Raw genomic sequence first — 21,698 nt, forward strand, 5'->3', positions numbered from 1 at the left:
AGAATAATAAACAAAGGGCTTCCTACCCTAATTTGGGTGCTAAGAAATACTGGACACTCATTTAAGTTCTAAGCATGGAAAAAAAAAAGATAAATTCAAGGCTAGATGCTTAAGTGAAGTCCATTTGTGATGAACAGATAGAAATTTTTTGATAAAATTCTGCAGGCATGATTTTATAGAACAAGAGAGAAAGATGAAAATAATCCAAGGGAAGGCTTTTTTTTTTCTTTTTCTTTTATGTCAATTTTATAGTGAGAAGTTCTGGGTGATCACATGTAACTGAGTTTGAACCTGGTTTATTTACTCCATCATTCAACAAATATCCAGTGCCTCTATAATATGGACCTGGCAATGGGCTAAAACTCAGAAAACAAAGGCAATTAATATACAGTGGTTAACAGATAATGCTATTTATAAGCACAGAAGATATGAAGGAAAAAAAAGACTACTAAGCTATTAAGAGCCTTGAATTTTTTGTTAAAAGAGGTGGGCAGGCATAAATAAAATAAGCATATTCTCAAATATGTGAAAACCTTAAACTGACAATCATATTCAGGGAATAAAACTGATGCATGACTATAAAATTTACTTATATATAATAAGCATATATATGTATATAGTTAGTGAAAAAAGTCAAACAAAAATGTAAATAAGTTACCTAGAAAGATAAGTCAAAATATTTTAATTTAATTAGGAAATGGGAAAGATACCTGATATAAAAAAGGAAAACTAAAGTCACTTGAGTAAGAATAAGTCAGAGAAGGAGCTGGGTGGTGGTGCAAGGCTGAGTGCACATGTTATCATATGCAAGGACCTGGGCTCAACCCCCCAGTCCCACTTGGAGAGGAGAAGCTTTACCAAAGCTGAAGCAGTGCTGGAGATGTCTCTTTTTTCCCACTGTATCCCCCCCCCAATTTTTCTGTCTTATCAAATAAAAAATAAGTGTGTGTGTATAATATATATATATTTTTTTTTTCCAGTGAATCACATTGAACAAAATAAGATAGAAGAAGGGCAAATACTAGATGATTTCACTCACAGAAGGGACCAAAGAAACAAAGTAAAGAGCAATGCAGAGTGAAACCTCAAAAAATTATAGTCTATTGAAGCAGATTTGGAAACTCAGAAGAGGGAAGGGAAAAGCACTAAGGGGAGGCTGAATATCTAACTCTCCATGGAACAGGATGACAAATTGATAAAGAGTGAGACATATCGATACCTATCTTGGGGAATATGGAAATATACCCTAGTGGGTCTGGGTGGTAGCACAGTGGGTTAAGCACACATGGTGTAAAGCACAAGGACTGGCTTAAGGATACTGGGTCAAGCCCCCAGCTCCCCACTTGCAGGGGTCACTTTGTAAGTGATGAAGCAGGTCTGCAGGTCTGTCTTTCTCTCCTCCTGTCTTCCACTCCTCTCTCAATTTCTGTCCTATCCAACAGTAACAGCTAGAACAGCAATAACAATAACAACCCCACAACAAGGGCAACAAAGGGAAAAAATAGCATCCAGGAGTAGTGGATTCGTAGTGCTGACACTGAGCCTCAGTGATAACCCTGGAGGCAAAAAAAAAAAAAAAAAAAGAAAGAAAGAAAGAAAGAAATATACCTTTCTGAAAATAACAATTCTCTAAATCAATGAAGTAACACTGAAATTTAAAATAAAAGTCAGGGGCCGTGGTCCAGGAGGTGGTGCAGTGGATAAAGCATTGGATCCTTAACCATGAGGTCCCGATTTCAATCCCTGGCAGCACATGCACCAGAGAGATGGATGGTTCTTTCTCTCCTCCTATCTTTCTCATGAATAAATAAATAAATAATTTATAAACAAGGGGGGGAAGTCAGGCGGTAGCGCAGCAGATTAAGTGCACGTGGCGCGAAGCGCAAGGACTGGTGTAAGGATCCTAGTTCGAGTCCTCAGCTCCCCACCTGCAGGGGAGTTGCTTCACAGGCGGTGAAGCAGGTCTGCAGGTGTCTGTCTTTCTCTCCCTCTCTCTGTCTTCCCCTCCTCTATCGATTTCTCTTTGTTCTACCCAACAATGATGACATCAATAACAACAACTACAACAACAATAAAAAACAACAAGGGCAACAAAAGGGAAAAATAAATAGTCAGGGGCCAAGAAATAGCTAAGGCAGTAACATTTTACTAGGCTTTGAGACCTTGGCACCACATGGGGGCACCAAAAACAACAAGGGCAACAAAGGGGGGGAAGGAGCAAAGAAAAAATCAAGGCTTGGGGGCGGGTGATGGCAAACCTAGTTGAGCACACATGTCACAATGTGCAGGGACCAGGGTTTAAGCCCCAGTCCCCACCTGCAGGGGGAAAGCTTTGCTAGTGAAGAAGCAGTGTTGCAGGTGTCTCTCTGTCTCTCTTCCTCTCTATCATCCCCTTTTCTTTCTATTTCTGGTTGTCCCTATCCAATAAATAAATAAAGATAATTAAAAAAAAAAAGATCAAGGCTTGCAAGTGGCAAAGTGAGTCTCTCTAGCATAAAGTCTTAGAGTTCAATCTCCAGCATCACGTGTCAGATTAATATTCTAATTTTCTGTTTGTCTGTCTCTCTCTCTCTCCCTCTGATAAATGAATAAAGCTTTTACTGTTTATTCTTCCTGATGATCAGGGCCAGGAAGATAACTCAGCATAGTATAGCACTGAATTTGCATGCCTAAGGCTGAAGATGCCCCAAATTCAATCCCAGCACTTCTATAAAGCATAGTTGAGGCATATTCTGGTCTTTCTCTCTCCTTTAGGACATTCTTCTTTCTCATAAAAACAAATAGATTGGGGATGGGGAGATAGCACAATGATTATATATAAAAATACTTTCACATCTGAGGCTATGAGCTCGCAGGTTTGGTCTCTGGTACCACTATGAGCCAGATATGAGCAGTGCTTAAAAATAAAATAAAAACACTAATTTATAATAACTAAGAAAATTCCTGATCAACCCTTAAGCTCTCTGCTATTAAAATAAGTGAACAAACAATGAATAATTACATCAACTGCTATTCTGCAAACTCACCACTGAACCAAAACTTTTAAATGGGCCTAAAAAAAAAAAAGCTCACGTGGATATGTGTTGCTCTGCCATGGATGCAACCCATGTGAAAGGCTGAATCACACAGCAATGGAGGAAGCTGCAGTATGCTGTATTTTCTTCCTCTCTCACCCTCTGCCTCTCTATCTGAGGGGAAAAAAAGAAAGGAAGAAAAGAAAGTGAAAGAAATGAAGATATTTACGCATTAATTACTTCTGTGATTCTTCAACATGGGCTTTGCTTTAAAGAATACAAATAGGGCCAGCAAAATAGTTTACCTGGGTAGTGTGATGCTTTGCCATAAGTGTGACCCAGGCTCAAGTCCAGCCCCTACAACATTGAAGGAAGCTTCAGTGCTATGATATCCTCTGTCTCTCTGCCTGTTTGCCTGTCTCTGTTTAAAAAAAAAAAAAAAGCATACAAAGCATGGGCCCAGGAGGTGGCACGGTGGATAAAGTGTTGGATCTTCATGTCTGTTGTGCTGGATTTGAAATTCAGCAATGGAATTGTCAGAATGACATGCTGGCTCTCTGCCTTTAGAATGAATGAATTTGGTTTTTAAAAATTATCTTTATTTAATTATTAGTTAGAGACAGCCAGAAATTAAGACGGAAGAGGGATACACAGAGGAAGAGAGACAGAGAGACACCTGCAGCACTACTTTACCAGCTGTAAAGCTTTCCCCCTGCAGGTGGGGATGGGGGCTCAAACCCTGGGCCCTTGCACAGTGTAACGTGTTCAACCAGGTGCTCTATCAACAGTCGGTTTTTATAAATCTCAGAACTACATGCATTAAATTAAAATGGCTAAACATCCCAAAGAAAATTTAGAACATGCCAGATGTGATTATTTAATTTTTAATTTTATTTATTAAGACTACTTTATTTATTAAATATTTATTTTATTTATTCCCTTTTGTTGCCCTTGTTGTTTTATTGTTGTAGTTATTATTGTTGTTGTCGTTGTTGGATAAGACAGAGAGAAATGGAGAGAGGAGGGGAAGACAGAGAGGAGGAGAGAAAGATAGACACCTGCAGACCTGCTTCACCGCCTGTGAAGCGACTCCCCTGCAGGTGGGGAGCCGGGGTTCGAACCGGGATCCTTATGCCGGTCCTTGTGCTTTGCACCACCTGCGCTTAACCCGCTGTGCTACAGCCCGACTCCCAAGACTACTTTATTTATTAATGAGAAGGATAGGAGGAGAGAAAACCAGACATCACTTTGATATATGTGCTGCCCGGAATCAAACTCAGGACCTCAACTTGAGAGTCCAACACTTTACTCACTGCTGCACCTCCTAGACCACCCAGATTTGACTTTTTAAAAAAGCAAGAAACAAATAAAATTCAAAAGATGTGCTTTAAATATCAAGAAAAAACAAGTGGTGGTACATCTGATTGAGTGCACATGTTACAAATGCACATGGACCTGGGTTTGAGCCCCAGGTCTCCACCTACAGGGGGAAAGCTTTTTGAGTGGTGAAGCAGCACTATAGATATCTCTCTCTCTATCTCCCCCTTCCCTCTTGATTTTGTGTCTATATTTAATAAATAAATATATTAATAACAAGAAAGCAAGATTCAAAGTGTTTAGTTAGAAAATTGTACATAAAACAGAAAGCTAAAGTAGTATTATGACAAAACTGAGTTCAAGACAAATAGTGTTATCAGACAGAAAAATGGTCATAAAAATATTAAAAGGGTCAATTCATGCTGAAAGATAACTACCAATGCTAGATAAAAGTAACAATTACATAAAAGCCCAATTCTAACCAAGAGAGACAAAGAGAAACCTGAAGAACCTAGGGAGCTCGCTTAGGCAACACAAACACTAAAAACTGAAATGGTACAGAGCATGGCCCCTGAGCAAGGTGAACCGTAAATTCATGAAGTGATCAATATTTAAAATATAAAACAAAGTACCTAGGTAACTAAGTACAGCTGTCTTATGACTGATCATCAGCTACAAAATAAAATAAAACCATCTCTCATCTTTCCTACTCTGTATCAGCATTTAATGCAACAAAGCATTAAAAATTAGACAAACAGGTAAAATGTATTTGAAGATAACACGTTTATTCACAGAAAATCCCAAGGAATTAACCAGAAAGCTAGTAGAAATGAGCAGTGGCTACAGAAGCCAGACCTTCCACCTTCTGCAGCCTATAATGACCCTGGGTCCATACTACCCAGAGGGTTAAAGAATAGGAAAGCTATCAGGGGAGCGGATGGGATATGGAGTAGTAGGAATTGTGTGAAATTGTACCCCTCTTATCCTATAGTCTTGTCTTGTCAGTGTTCCCGTTTTATAAATAAAAATTAAAAAAAAAAATAAAGGCAATAGCAAAGGATACAAAATTAATATAAACTGTCAAACGGGTTTCCAAAGAAGCTATATTACTTAGCTTTCACAGCAGTAGTATGATATAATTTCAGTTCTCAAACATACTCAAAAAGACCATGCTGTCCTTTACATTATAGTCTTATTAGATGTGTAGTGATATCTTATTGATATATTTTTTAATTTTCTGAACATATTTTCATTTCTATTGACTTTTATTATTCTTTTGTAAATTATCTTTTGCCCAGTTAATTCTTTTGCCCATCTTAAAAACTGATTTCCCCCTTTTACTATAGTTTAATTGTAAGAGTTCCTTTTACACTGCATATTTAAGTCCTTTGATACATTCATTGTGAAAAATTTCTTACATAACATGACCCTGTTTTTTGTAATGATGACTTTCAAAGAGCAAAGTATTTAATTTTGCTAAATCCCAACATATCATTTTCCTTTTATGGAAGTATCTTTGGTTAGCCCCAATTACAAAATTTTTTTCTGAAGTTTCTTCCTGAAGCTTTCATTTCTTATATTTAAACCTGTGATTCACTGCAAATTAATTTTGCCATATGATGGGAGGTAGGGGGTAAAAGTTCATTCTTTTCCACACAGATATCAGTTACTGGAGGAATATTTGTTAAAAACAGACTTTTCTCTTCTCACTTAATTACCTTGAACATTTACTGTTGCAGGTATATGCTTGGGTATTTTCTAGATTCTGTTTAACTACTGTAACATTCTTTTATCAGCACCCCAGTTGTTATCAATACTGTAGTTATACAGTATGAGTGTTATTTTTTTATTTGTTTTTTAAGGTTGTTTTGGCATTCCTGTTGTCATATACATTTGATTTTTAAATTATATGTTTTTATTTTTTTAATTGAAAGAAAAAAGACTAGAGCACTGTTATGTCATTTATGATGTTCTATTTGTTTTTCTTCATTATTTATTTTACCAGAGCACTGCTCAGCTCTGGCTTATGACGGTGTGGGGGATTGAACCTGGGACTTGAGAGCCTCACGTATGAAAGTCTCATTGCATAACCATTATGCTATACCTCCACCCATCTTCCTTATGTTTAAGGCTTCAATTACCCTGAGCCATGTACTCTACTAATGAACCATATTACTCACATTGCTGACTCTGTACATACATTTCAGAATCATCTAGATAGTTTCCAGTTTTATTTATTTTTAAATATTTATTTATTCCCTTTTGTTGCCCTTGTTGATTTATTGTTGTAGCTATTATTGTTGTTGTTGGATAGGACAGAGAGAAATGGAGAGAGAAAGGGGAAGACAGAGAGGGGGAGAGAAAGATAGACACCTGCAGATCTGCTTCACCGCTTGTGAAGCGACTCCTCTGCAGGTGGGGAGCCAGGGGCTTGAACCGGGATCCTTATGGCGGTCCTTGTGCTTTGTGCCATCTGTGCTTAACCCGCTGCGCTACAGTCCAACTCCCCCAGTTTTATTTTAAACCAGAGCACTCTCAGCTCTGGTTTATGGTGGTGCTGGAGATTGAACCTGGGACTTTGGAGCCTCAGGCATGAGAGTTTGTTTGCATAACTATTATGCTATCTACCCTCCACCCAGGTGTTAATATTTCTATACCATTACCCAGTTGATCATCTCTGACTCATGCTCATATTCTATATGTTATACATAACAACACAGAAGCTACTTATATAACAAAAATACATAAAAATTCCTAACTACTTCTTAAGTTTGATGCCTTCACATTAGTAACCACAGAGAATAATTATTTCAAGTAACTTTAAGATACAATAACTTTTCATTATAACTCCAGTGAACACAGAATAGTATCAAAATTGAATCCAAAAAGTAAAGCACCTTCAATATTTAGATTATTTCTAGCAGAGTAAGTTTTGCTATTCTGAGCTACTCTGTGTGTTATAAGATTAAATCATATGATGTCATGCAGTCAACTATTAGGATAACTTGGTTTTGTTTGTTTTAAATTTATTTTATTTTATTGAATAGAGACATAAATTGAGAGGGCAGGGGGGAGACAGAGAGGGAAAGGGATAGAGAGGCACCTATAGCACATGGTTCTGTGGGGTCTCAATTCTTCTTCTAGGGGTCTCAATAAAAATTAATCACTAAATGCGATACTTTCACTATTGTCTCAACAGAATCCTGGTCACAGATTAGAAAAAAACAACCTAGAGGTATTTTACCACTGGTCTGAGGTGATGGATCAATATGGCCAAGATGATGACTCATTTAATCTTTACATCAAACCACCATACTTACTCCTGTGAATTCAGGCCAGTTAATACTCCATGTTCACCACATAGTCCCTAAAGTTGGGATAGAGAAAAACAAAACAAACAAACAAAAAACAATTTATTCCCACCCATGGGGACATCAAAGACTTACTGTGTTCAGTGCATTGAGGGTGGTATCATCTCGAGATGCTGCAACACAGCCATCTTCTGTGGAACCTCCATCACACATTCCTGCAAATGCTGCCATGCTCCTTGGAAGACAAAAAGAAAAAAAAAAAAATCACCAGAAAACATTAGTATAGAACACCCAGCCCTCAATTCTCAAAGTATATTTTTAGCCCACACAAAATTCCATTATATGTATGATAAATTAGACTTCTCGGTTCCGTTTCACCTCATCAAAAAGAGAAAAAGTTTCTTTACTCTGAGGGGAGTGGGAGAGACAGTGGGAGGGCAGGCAAGAGAGAGCTTTCAGGTCCTGGTGCATGAAGGCAGGAAGGACCTATGTGGGGGAGTTAGAATGTCTTACAGACGGTGGAGCAGAACCTTCTGCATCCTATAATGTCCCTTGGTCCACACTCCTAGAGGGATAAAGAAGAGGAAAGCTATCAGGGGAGGGGAAGGAATACAGAGTTCTGCTGGTAAGAATTGTGTGGAGTTGTGTGGGACTATGTGTAAGCTTGATAAAGCTTAGGGAAAACTTTCCCCATCCTTGGATGGAGATCTGGAAAAGACATCCCTTGTTAGTCTCTTTCACTGAGATGAGCAAAGGGGAAAAACAGTCTCTCAGACTTAGTTCTTCCTTTTCAGACTCTCAAGCCCACAGAGACCTCAATGCTTCTCCCCACTAATTGCAGGCCACATGGCTGCCTGCCTTAAGGTTCATTCAAAGTTCACATAGTCCCCCAGAGTTCACACAATCACCTCACTTTTGATCACTAGAGAAAGCATACTCCATCAAACACCTCTCTAACATCAGTCAGTGAAACTCCAAACTTTATTTCCTTGTAGCTTTGATAACTACCATGCTCTGTTTATCTTCTCTCTATCTCACCCTGCTGGTTTAACCCCTATGTTTCTCTCAAATACCTTTGGATAATTAAGTTGCTTGCATCATGGAGAATAATTGTCTTGACCTTCATGTATCTCATCAATTCCTGTCATACCAGGCCCCTACCATAGGGGTAAGCTGACCTTTAAGAAACCTGTAATTTCTGACATATTTGAAAAACGTTCTTTGTCTGAATCTCTATTTAAAACCATGTCCATCTGCCATTAAATGAGAGTGCTTCAATTCTCCCTGGTGTCTCTTGTCTGTATCACTGGGCCCTTGAGCCAGCGAGGGAGAACCGGTGATTTACCTTCCTGGCTGAGAGCCAACCCACGTGAGCTCCAGCAGAGTTGTAGCCCTCTTATCCTATGCTTTTTGCCAGTGTTTCCTTTTTATAAATAAATTTTTTTTAAAAAAAGAATGTCTTGCAGAAAGCTAAGGAATTTTTACACATGTAACAACTGCATTTACTGTAAATCTAATTACCCCAATAAAAAATTTAAAAAGCAATAACAAAAACAAACAAAGGTTCAGAGACGCCCCAAACAAATACCCCTGCAATACAATTCCAGCCAGTGGGGGTACAAGGGTAGAGAATCCAGTAGAATGCACATGTTATCATGTGTGTGTGTGTGTGTGTGTGGGGGACTTCATGAGCAGTGGAGCGGTGCTGTAGGTACCTTTCTCTCCCTCTCTATTTCTCTCATCTCTATAAGAAAAGGAAATGGGGCAGGGATGGGGTGGTGGTGGTGGCACTGCCAGGAATAGAGGCATCATAGAGCAGGAATCGAGTCCCAGCAATAATCCTGGTGAGAAAATTAAATTTTTTTGAGAAAAAAATCGCAGAAGAAACAAAAAAGTGTTTCACTTACTCAGATGGCTTAATTTAAAAAGCAGGATAGGAAGAATTCTTCTTACCTTGCTGCCCTCAAGTACATGAGGAGATCACAGTCATTAACTCCAGGCATCCAGACCAGTTCCTCATGCTGGGTCACAGTATCACCATCAGGAGAAGGAAATGGTTGCAAATCTGGAAGTTTGGCCTGTAAGACAGGGATAAAGAAGTCACAATGTGAGGAGAAGGGTGGGGATGGGTTTAGGAGGTTAAAGAATGATTATGCAAAAAGATTTTCATGCCTGGGAAAAAGTCAAAGTCCCAGGTTCAGGGGATCGGGCGGTGGCACAGTGGGTTAAGTGCATGTGGAGCAAAAGCGCAAGGACTGGCGTAAGGATCCTGGTTCGAGCCCTCGGCTCCCGACCCGCAGGGGAGTCGCTTCACAGGCAGTGAAGCAGGTCTGCAGGTGTCTGTCTTTCTCTCCCCCTCTCTGTCTTCTCCTCCTCTCTCCATTTCTCTCTGTCCTATCCAACAATGAACAACATCAACAATGGTAGTAATAATGACCACAACGAGGCTACAACAACAAGGGCAACAAAAGGGGGAAAAATGGCCTCCAGGAGCAGTGGATTCATGGTGCAGGCACCAACCCCAACAATAACCCTGGAGGAAAAAAAAAAAAGTCCCAGGTTCAATTCCCAGAACAGCCAGAAACCAAGAGATAATCTGGTTAAAAAAAAGTCACAAAGCACACAAAAAGCTACCTAGCAGGCAGATTTGAGAATAGGTAGTTTACTAAACCTTTATATATAGACAGTACCAAAATAATGTCAAAATGATGAATCATTGAAAGTGGTATGTAGCAAAACCTCAGGATCATTTCTCCATATAAGATTTCACAATCTGTAGCTGAATCTCTACTAAATGAGCAGCATTATACACAGAGTGAAATAGAAATGGATTTATGTAAGCAAAAGGGGAAAAAAATCTATCAGGACTTTGATTAAAAAGGTGACTCAGAGGGAGTTGGGTGGTAGTGCAGCAGGTTAAGTACAAGTGGCACAAAGTGGAAGGATAGGTGTAAGGATCCTGGTTTGAGCCCCTGGCTCCCCATCTGCAGGGGAGTCGCTTTACAAGCAGTGAAGCAGGTCTTCAGGTGTCTATCTTTCTCTCCTCTTTCTGGCTTCCCCTCCTCTCTCCATTTCTCTCTGTCCTATCCAACAGCAACGACATCATCAACAACAACAATAATAACTGCAACAATAAAAAAAAAGGCAACAAAAGGGAATGAATAAATAAATAAATATTTTTTTAAAAAAGTGACTCAGTACGTAGAGTACAAGACTTGCATACAAAAAATCCCCAGGCATGAGTCCTAGTATTGCATATGATGCCATGGTCTCTCTCATTTCATCTTTTCCCCTCTAACTCTCATTAAATAAACAGAGCTTTCTCAAAAGGGAAGGGCACCAATTTCCAACACAAGTTTACAAAGGAACTTATAAAAAAAAAAATGAAACCTCACCAGAGACTATCTGTTAAAAAATTAAAGAAACTATCCTATTAACTATATGCTATTGTCAAGAGGGTTGATAACAATGAGTTATAGTTAACATTTAAAAGGGCAGAGAATTGGCAGTAACCTTAAAAAAAAAACCGCTGGAACAAGGGGACATAAATAGAGGAAGAGATAACTGTTTGAGGGGAGAGAAATGTGTTCTGATAGGTATAGTCTTAACCTGAACAGCAAGTATAATATAAAAAGCTCATTAGACATAAATACAGTCTAATAAACAAAAGCAAAAAAAAAAAAATCAGGTGCTATGACTAACAATCACCAGAGACCTATGCAAAGTCAGCATCTGTAAAACAAAACATATACCTTACTCTTTCAAATGATGGGCCTGAGCACATAATACATTAGTTTGATGTTTGACACTGAGAATTGTAGTTAAAAAAGCTCCAGGGGGTGGCTAGGGACATGACTCAGTGGGTAGAGCACAGGACTTTTTAAAATTTTTATTTATAAAAAGGAAACACTGACAAAGACAATAGGATAAGAGGGGTACAACTCTACACAATTCCCACCACTGAATAAGGGCAAAAGACTGGCATGCTTTAACAATGACTCTTTAGTCACTATCAAGCCACCCCATCAGCTAAGGCCCTAGTTGGGGAGTCTTGAGATTCCCAAACAGACATGATGGGCCTAGACCTCAAACAGATCCCTCTCTCAACTGTTACTGATCATCTCTACCCCAGGAAGTCCAGTTGGCATCATGATAGCATCTGGAACCTGGTGGCTGAAAAAGAGGTTCCAGATGCTAGCTAGCATCATGTCAACCTGACTTCCCTGGGCAGATGACCCCACTAATGTGTCCTGGAGCCCCGCCTCCCCAAAGCCCCACCCCATTAGGGAACGAGAGAGACAGGCTGGGAGTATGGATCCACCTGCCAATGCCCATGTTCAGCAGGGAAGCAGTTACAGAAGCCAGACCTTCTACCTTCTGTACCGCACAATGATCCTGGGTCCATATTCCCAGAGGGATAAATAGGAACACTTCCAGGGCAGGGGATGGGATATGGAGTTTTGGTGGTGGGAACTGTATGAAATTGTACCCCTCTTATCCTATGGTCTTGTCAATATTTCCATTTTATAAATTAAAAAAATTTTTAAAAAGGAGAAAAGAAAAAAAAGCAGAATTTGTCATTTGTTCCTTAGAAAGGTTTAGAAACAGAGTAACATCTCAAGCCCTGTTAGTCTGTCAAAAAATGACAATCCCCACTTAATGAAGTCTTCTCTAAGAAAAGTTTACTTTTAGATCTATGGCAGGAAATGTTTGAGATATAAGATGAAAACATACCATATCAAGGAACGGGGAGTTGGCTGAATATTAGAGCAGTGAACTTGCATGCCAGAAATCCCAAAAGCCCAAAAATCAAGCTCTAAAAAGTTGCAGCTGAGCAGAGCTCTGATTGTTCTCTCATACAAATAAATAATTTTCAAAATGCCACACCAGTGGCCCAAGAGATGCCACAATAGTTACAACATTGGACTTAGAACCATGGGGTCCTAAACCTGGCATCATGTCCTAGAGTGCAGCATTTGCTCTCACTCTGATAAACAAATCTTTTAATTTTTAAAATATTTATTTATTATTAGATAGAATCAGAGAGAAATTGAGAAGAGATGGGGAGACAGAGAGACACCTACAACCCTACTTCACCATTTGTGAAGCCCCCTGCAGGTGGGGACTGGGCACTTGAACCTGGGTCCTTGTGCACTGTAATATGTGCTCTTATCCAGGTGTGCCACTGTGTGCATAAGCAATTTTTTTTTTTTTTTTTGCCTCCAGGGTTATCGCTGAGGCTTGGTGCCTTCTTTATGAATTCACTGTCTCTGGTGGCCATTTTTTTATTTTTAAATTTTATTTTTGGACAGAATAGAGATAAATTGAGAGGGGAGGGGAAGACAGGGAGAGAGAGAGATAGATACCCGCAGATTTGCTTCACTACTTGCACAGCAACTCCCTTACAGGTGGGGAGCCAGGGTCTCAAACCGGGATCCTTGCGCAAGTCCTTGAACTTTGCACTATGTGCGCTTAACCTGGTGTGTCACTGCCCAGGCCCTAAACAAATCTTTAAAAACAAAGACACACTATATATATGGGGCAAAGACCACAGGAACTGAGTCAAAAGGACATAAAAAGCAAAAGAGGCTCCTAGTTTATAGCAGCCAAAAATTTTAAAATATTTATTTATTTATAATGAGAAATGGAGGGAGGGAGGCAAGGAGGGAGAACAAGAGCATCACTGTGACACCTGCAATGCCAGAGGTCAAACTTGGGACTCCATGCTGGAGAGTTCAATGTTTTACTCACTGTGTAACTTACAGGGTCAGAGCAAAAACAATTTAAAAAAAATTTTATATAATCTTTACTTATTTGATAAAGACAGTCAGAAATTGAGAGGGAGGGAGAAGGTAGAGAGGGGAGAAAATTAAAGAGAGACACCTGTAGCGCTGCTTCACTACTTGCAAAGCTTTCCACCTACAGGTGGGGACTGGGAACTTGAACCTGGGTCCTTGTACATTGTAACATGTGGATCAATCAGGTACACCACCACCCAACCCAGTAGTGACAATTTTAATTCCACTAGTGAATACTGGAAGCTATTGGGAAAATCTATTCAGTCATTTGAAAACTTGGAAACCAAAAGAAACAAGCATTTATATTGTCTTCCCCGTGTGATCTGGAGACTCAGTTAAGGGGGTATTTCATATATTCAACAACAACAACAAAAATGAATTACAAGAATAGACTATAACCATTTTGAAACCCCCCCAACAAAATATAGCATCTAAGTAATCATAAAAAAACCTGCAAACCATCATTAAAAAAGAAACACCTATGCCTCCTAGAGTTGATGCATGCAATACCACCATGAAGTAGTCTTACTTGGGAAGAGCACCAAAGTACATTTAACTATGAATTTTCAACATATGACAAGAGAAAAAAGTTTAATGTCACATGAAAATGCAACCAGTCAAATTCAGGCTGTGAAATATCTATAGGACAAAATATTTGTGTTTAACTTGTCAGCTCTGGCTTATGGTGGTGTTGGGGGACTGAACCTGGAACTTTTAAGCATCAAGCATGAGTCCATTTGCATAACCATTATCTTATCTAACCCCACCCTAAAATATTCAGTTTCTTCAACACATACATTGAAGACCGCCCCCCCTCCAGAATCTGTGTGTGTGTGTGTGTGTGTGTGTGTGTGTATTACTGTGTGCTCTCTCTTAGTTGTGCCACTGACTGGCTCCCAAAAGAAATACATGAATTTATTTAAGCATAGCAGTAGTATGGAAGGTGGTACAGTGGCCAGTGTTGGAAACTTGAATTTGACCCCTGGTATTGCATGTTCCAGAGTGATACTCTAGTTCTTTCTCTCTCTTGTGTAATAAAATTAAAAAAAAAAAAGAAAAATAAAGAAAGAAAGGAAGGAAGGAAGAAATGAACCAGGCAGGAGCAAGGAATTAAAGGGATACAGGTTGAAAGAGAACAAGTTAAACTCTCCCTATTTGAAGATGACATAATAGTAAACATAGCAAAACCTAAGGAATGCAGCAAGAAGTTTTTGAAAATCATTAGGCAATAAAGTTAAGTTGTCAGGCTACAAAATTAACATACAAAAGTCAGTGGCATTCCTCTATGCAAGATGAAACCCAGAAACCAATTCCTTTTACTATATCAACAAAAACAATAAAATATCTAGGAGTAAACCTGACCAAAGAAGTGAAAAACTTGTATACTGAAAAATATGAGTCACTCCTCAAGGAAATTGAAAAAGACACAAAGAAGTGGAAAGATATTCCATGTTCACAGGTTGGAAAAATTAACATCATTAAAATGAATATACTACCCAGAGCCATATACAAATTTAATGCTATCCCCCATCAAGATCCCAAACACATTTTTTAGGAGAATAAAAGCTACAAATATTTATCTAAAACCAGAAAAGACCTAGAATTGCCAAAAACAATCTTGAGAAGAACAGAACTGGAGGCATCACACTCCCAGATCTCAAATTGTATTGTAGGGCCACTGTAATGAAAACTCCTTGGTATTGAAACATGAATAGACGCACTGAACAGTGGAATAGAACTGAGAGCCCAGAAGTAAGCCCCCACACCTATGAACATCTAATCTTTGACAAAGGTGCCCAGACTATTAAATGGGGAAAGCAGAGTCTCTTCAATAAATGGTGTTGGGAAAAAATAGGTTGAAACATGCAGAAGAATGAAACTGAACCACTATATTTCACCAAACACAAAAGTAAGTTCCAAGTAGATCAAGGCCTTGGATGTTAGACCAGAAACTATCAGATACTTAAAGGAAAATATTGGCAGAACTCTTTTCCACATAAATTTTAAAGACATATTCAATGAAACGTATCCAATTACAAAGAAGACTAAGGCAAGCATAAACCTATGGAACTACATCAAACTCAAAAGCTTCTGCACAACAAAAGAAACCACTACCAAAACCAAGAGACCCCTCACAGAATGGGAGAAGATCTTTACCTGTCATATATCAGATCAGAGGCAAATAACCAGAATATATAAAGAGCTTGCCAAACTCAACCACAAGAAAACAAATAACCCCATCCAAAAATGAGGAGAGAACATGGACAAACAACAAATAGCCCCATCCCAAAATGGGGAGAGTACATGAACAGAATATTCACCACAGAAGAGATCCAAAAGGCCGAGAAACTCATGAAAAAAATGCACCAAGTCTTTGATTGTCAGAGAAATGCAAATAAAGACAACAATGAGATACCAGTTCACTCCTGTGAGAATGTCATACATCAGAAAAGGTAGCAGCAAGAAATGCTGAAGAGGTTGGGGAGACAAAGGAACCCTCCTGCACTGCTAGTGGGAATGTCAACTGGTTCAACCTGGAGAGTAGTCTAGAGAACTCTCAGAGGGATAGAAATGGACCTACCCTATGATCCTGCAATTTCTTTCCTGGGGATATACCCTAAGGAACCCAACACACCCATCCAAAAAGATTTGTGTATACCTATGTTCATAGCAGCACAATTTGTAATAACCAAAACCTGGAAGCAACCCAGGTGTCCAACAACAGATGAGTAGCTGAGCAAGTTGTGGTATACAATGGAATACTACTGAGCTATAAAAAATGGTGACTTCACCGTTTTCAGCTCATCTTGGATGAAGCTTGAAGAAATCCAGAAGGATAAATATGGGATGATCTCAGTTTTCAGGCAGAAGTTGAAAAACAAGATCAGAAGAGAAAACACAAGTAGAACCTGAACTGGAGTTGGTGTATTGCACCAAAGTAAATGACTCTGGAGTGGGTGGGTGGAGGGGAGAGTACAGGTCCAAAAAGGATGACAGGACCTAGTGGGGGTTGTATTGTTATGTGGAAAACTGAGAAATGTTAATGCATGTACAACCTATTGTATTTACTGTCGAATATAAAACATTAATCCCCCTTGGGAGTCGGGTGGTAGTGCAGCTGGCTAAGCGCACATGGCGCAAAGCGCAAGGACCAGCATAAGGATCCTGATTCAAACCCCCGGCTCCCCACTTGCAGGGGGGTCGCTTCACAAGCAGTGAAGCAGGTCTGCAGGTGTCTATCTTTCTCTCCCCTTCTCTGTCTTCCCCTCTTCTCTATTTCTCTCTGTCCTACCTAAAATGGCGAAATCAGTAAAACAACAATAACTACAATAACAATAAAAAATAAGGGCAACAAAATGGAAAATAAATAAATATAAAAAATTAAAAAAAAATTTATCCCCCAATAAAGAAATTAAAAAGAAAAAGAAAAAAAAGATGCTGGAAAACACAGAAGATGGACATAGAGATAACATAATACAGTGAGTATTTTATAAAAAAAAGCAGAGAGAGGCAGATAATGTCAAGATTTATGAGGTAAATATTGAATTCTGTGATGAAAAAAATGCAATACCTAGGCTGAAAGGTACAGGAAAGATAGTTAAGAGCTAGTAGTCAGATTCACCTTCTGACTTTAAGAAAAGGGTTATTTAAGCAAGGCAGACATTAAAGTAAATGTCTTCTTGTAATTATTTTTCTGCCTTTCTCAGTTATAATGCTAGGTGTAGTATTAGAAGTTTATTTCTGGGAGCTGGACGGTGGCACAGTGGGTTAAGTGCATATGGCAGAAAGCACATTAGGATCCCAGTTCCAGGCCCCAGCTCCCCATCTCTGTGTGTTGGGGGGGGGTTTTTCACTTCATAGAGGGAGAAGCAGGTCTGTAGGTGTCTTTCTGTCCCCCTCTCTGTCTTCCCTTCCTCTCTCGAGTTCTCTCTGTCCTATCAAACAACAACAATAGCAATAACAACAATGACGATGATAAACAACAAGGGCAACAAAAGGGGGAAAAAGTTTACTTCCTAGAAATTCTAACTGTGGTGATCTCTGTACTTTAGTTTTAGTCTCCCCTTCAGTTTATTCATTCTTTCTCTCTATTTCTTTCTCACTGGAGCTTAAAACAGCTTTTTAAAAATGTAAGTAACATTTAAGAAATGCATGGTTTTTAGACAGAAAAATGAGTAACTATAGTGCATAGTAATTTTTTTTTAATGTTTTTATAAGGAGTTTGCTTGTACAGCTGCTGTCTGTGTCTCACATACATATGTGGTGGTAGCAGTATCTATTCTAACCCAGATCATAGTCCATGCCACTCAAGTAAACCCATCACACATGAAGTCCAATATCATAGATAGTGAAATGTGAAGGAAAGAATTGTTCTGGGCCTCAGTGAAATTCAGCTATCCACATAAGGAAAAAGCTAGCTTATGAAGGAATTGGGCGGTAGTGCAGTGGGTTAAGTGCATGTGGCGCAAAGCACAAGGACTCATGGCGTAAGGATCCCGGTTCGAGCCCCCAGTTCCCCACCTGCAGGGGAGTCACTTCACAAGTGATGAAGCAAGTCTGCAGTTGTCTTTCTCTCCCCCTCTCTGTCTTCCCCTCCTCTCTCCATTGCTCTCTGTCCTATCCAACAATGAGGACATCAACAACAACAACAATTATAATTACATCAATAAAACAATAAGGGCAACAAAAAGGAATAAATAAATACTAAAAAAGCTAGCTTATGGAATGTTGAGCAAAGTCTAGAGAACCACAGCATGGTTCTATTTCAACTAACCAAGATGTGATGATGAGTGAGACCATATACAGCCAAGTTCAGCTAGGTTTTTTCTGGTCCTGCCCATCAAAGAATCGTAAATGAAGATGATATTTAAAAAAAAAAATTGTAAGAACCGGCATAAGGATCCCAGTTCGAGCCCCTGGGTCCCCACCTGCAGGAGAGTCACTTCACAGACAGTGAAGCAGGTCTGCAGGTGTCTATCTTCTCTCCCCCTCTCTGTCTTCCCCTCCTCTCTCCATTTCTCTCTGACCTAACAACGACAACATCAAAAACAACAATAATAACTATAACAACAATAAAAAAAAAGGGCAACAAAAGGGAAAATAAAAAAAATTGTGTGAGAAACATGATACTAGAGATTTAGTAAACAATATAATATGAGGACAAGGTTGGTGACAAAACAAACTCTCAATTGACAAATATCCTATCTTGGCTTTTTTAAATGAAAAGTTACTTAAGTTAAGATGAAAGTATATTGTGAACAATCCTCACTGACAGATTAATAGATAAACAAAATGTGGTATATACACAAAGTCTTATTACTAAGTTTTAAGAGAAATCATGGTGGCAGAGTGTTTGTGTGAGGGGAATAGCAGAATGGCTATGCAAAAGCATTTCATGCCTGAGGCTCCAAGGTCATCCCAGGTTCAACCCACTGGATGACTCATTGTAAGTAGAGCTGAGCAGCACTCTGGTTAAAAAAATAGATGACAGTGCTTGCTTCAGCAGCACATATACTAAAATTGGAATGATACAGAGAAGATGAGCATGGCCCCTGTGCAAGGATGAAACACAAATTCATGAAGCGTTCTATATTTTTATAAAAATAAAAGAAATTAAAGAAAAAAATAGATGACAGATGATCTCACAGGCAGAAATTGAAAAACAAGGTCAGAAGAGAAAACACAAGTGGAACCTGAACTGGAGTTAGTGTATTGCACCAAAGTAAAAGACTCTGGAATAGGTGGGTAGGAGGTTCAGGTCCTGGACAGGGTGGCAGAGGACCTAGTGGGGATTGTATTGTTGTGTGTAAAACTGAGAAATGTTATTCACGTACAAACTACTATATTCACTGTCAAATGTAAAACATTAACTCCCCAATAAAGGGAAAAAAAGAAAAAAATAGATACAGATAGATAGACAGACAGACACAGACAGACCATATGAAGTAACAGAGCGGTGCACTGTAATGTGTACACTTAACCAGATGTGCCACCACTGGTCCCAATAAAATCTGGTTGCTCTCTAAATCAATTAACTAATTAAATTATCATATATGCCACAACATGGATGCACTTTGAAGACATTATGCTAAGTAAAATAAGCTATACATGGGGGTCGGGCGGTGGCGCAGTGGGTTAAGTGCATGTGGCGCAAAGCGCAGGGACTGGCATAAGGATCCCGGTTCGAGCCCCCAGCTCCCCACCTGCAGGGGAGTCGCTTCACAGGCGGTGAAGCAGGTCTGCAGGTGTCTATCTTTCTCTCCCCCTCTCTGTCTTCCCCTCCACTCTCCATTTCTCTCTTTCCTATCCAACAACGAATTGCGTCAAGAAGGGCAATAATAATAACCACAACGAAGCTACAACAAGGGCAACAAAAGGGGGAAAAAAAATAATGGCCTCCAGGGGCGGTGGATTCATGGTGCAGGCACCGAGCCCAGCAATAACCCAGGAGGAGGAAAAATAAAATAAAATAAGCTATACATAATGGGCATACACTATGTAACTCCACTGATATGTGGCATCTAGGGTAGAGACAGAAAGTAAAAGTATTAGGGCCAGGGCTAAAGAGTGACGAATAGGAAAAAGGGTAGTACTTAATAGGAACAGAGTTTCTAGTTTGGAAACCTGAAAAATTTCTATAGGTAGGTGATGGTAACAGTTGTACAAAAATATGAATGTGTTTCATGTCACTAAACTATACTCTTTAAAATGGTTACAATACTGGAACTGGCAGTGCAGCACAAATTACTGTGCACAAGAACCTAGGTTCAAACCTCTGTCTCCCATATAATGTCTCCTGCCATTAGTGGTAGTGCATTTCTTATGTAGACTGAGGCTTCAGCGATAACCCTAGTGGCAATTAAAAAAAAAATGGTTATAGTTAAGTATTATGTCACATATATTTTACCATCATCTCTTTAAAAAAAAAAGTATGGAGTGTTGTGGGGAGGTATGGGATTACTACATTTAAATAACTTATGTAGCTTTATAAATTTATATTTAACTTCAAATAAAAATCTATTAAAGGGGATTTTAAAATTTGCTTTACCTGATGACTAGGACCAACACGAATTTCCCCCTGGGTGCTGTTCAGCCTCCTGTCATGAAAAGAAAAATTAGGTTAGCACAGTATATTCTGACATAAACATCCGAACAGTTTACAAGGAAAACAGTGAATGATGACTCAGGAAGAATGAACTTCTTCACTATTTCTAAAGTTATTTGTATAAGTATATTCTTCTACCACACATATATCCACTAAAACTTTTCCTTCTGAAAATCCCATCTCTGCCACCTTAGGGGCCACCTAATCATCATTCTCTCAAGCCTTAGCAACACAGACACCCTTACATATTTTCAAAGCTCAATCCAAAAGTACTTTTTTTTCCCTCAAAGCACTTTAGGTTGCCCTATTAAATGTATACATTCTTTTAAAATATGAACTAGGGGGAGTCGGGCTGTAGCGCAGCGGGTTAAGCGCAGGTGGCGCAAAGCACAAGGACCGGCATAAGGATCCCGGTTCGAACCCTGGCTCCCCACCTGCAGGGGAGTTGCTTCACAGGCGGTGAAGCAGATCTGCAGATGTCTCTCTTTCTCTCCTCCTCTCTGTCTTACCCTCCTCTCTCCATTTCTCTCTGTCCTATCCAACAACGACAACAACAATAATAACTACAACAATAAAACAACAAGGGCAACAAAAGGGAATAAATAAATAAAATAAATATTTTTTTAAAAAATGAACTAGGCATCTTACGGTCCCCAGCAAACACAATGATTAATTCCTTTATATGCATTAAGTAACTACTAGGACCCAGGTTTGAGCCTATGGTCACCATATAGGAGCACTAACAAAGGGAGAAACTTTATGAGAGGTGAGGTGGTGCTATGGTATCTCTTCTTTTCTCTTTTTATCATGCTGCCCCTCTCCCATTAAAAAAATATATAGAGAGAGAACAAAACCCCAATGAAAAACCTTGGTAGCAAAATAAAATGAAGTGTCCAGGTAGGTTGCTTAGCAAGAGTACAGGAATTGCATGTGTGAGTTTCTGGCTCTTCCTCCTATTCACTAAAATTTTTTAAAAATATATTTATTTACTTATTATTGGATAGAGACAGAGAAATTGAGAGGGGAGGGGAGGTAGGGAGGGAAAGAGAGAGGCACCTGCAGCCCTGCTTCACGACTTGTGAAGCTTTCCCACTGCTGGTGAGGTCCAGGGCCTAAAATCTGGGTCCTTGCACACTGTAATGTGTGCACTTAA

The 21,698-nt window shown here is 39.3% G+C and overlaps 1 protein-coding gene and 1 non-coding gene across 9 annotated transcripts in view; one reads left to right on the forward strand and one right to left on the reverse strand.

The window, feature by feature from the left end:
• The window catches only part of RERE (arginine-glutamic acid dipeptide repeats), a 523,083-nt gene that overhangs the window by 195,509 nt on the left and 305,876 nt on the right, over positions 1-21,698 (reverse strand). For all 8 annotated transcript variants that reach the window (XM_060201410.1, XM_060201416.1, XM_060201414.1 and 5 more), the window contains 3 exons: positions 20,489-20,537; positions 9,596-9,720; positions 7,778-7,877 (listed from right to left, as the gene is read on the reverse strand). In XM_060201410.1, coding sequence (XP_060057393.1) covers positions 7,778-7,877; positions 9,596-9,720; positions 20,489-20,537 — 274 coding nt within the window. The remainder of the gene's footprint in view (positions 1-7,777; positions 7,878-9,595; positions 9,721-20,488; positions 20,538-21,698) is intronic.
• On the forward strand, positions 18,931-19,037 carry LOC132541544 (U6 spliceosomal RNA). Its single transcript, XR_009552690.1, has one exon. It is a non-coding gene; the product is annotated as a U6 spliceosomal RNA (small nuclear RNA).

This window comes from Erinaceus europaeus, chromosome 11 (genome assembly GCF_950295315.1).
Source record: "Erinaceus europaeus chromosome 11, mEriEur2.1, whole genome shotgun sequence".
Classification (NCBI taxonomy): Eukaryota; Metazoa; Chordata; class Mammalia; order Eulipotyphla; family Erinaceidae; genus Erinaceus; species Erinaceus europaeus.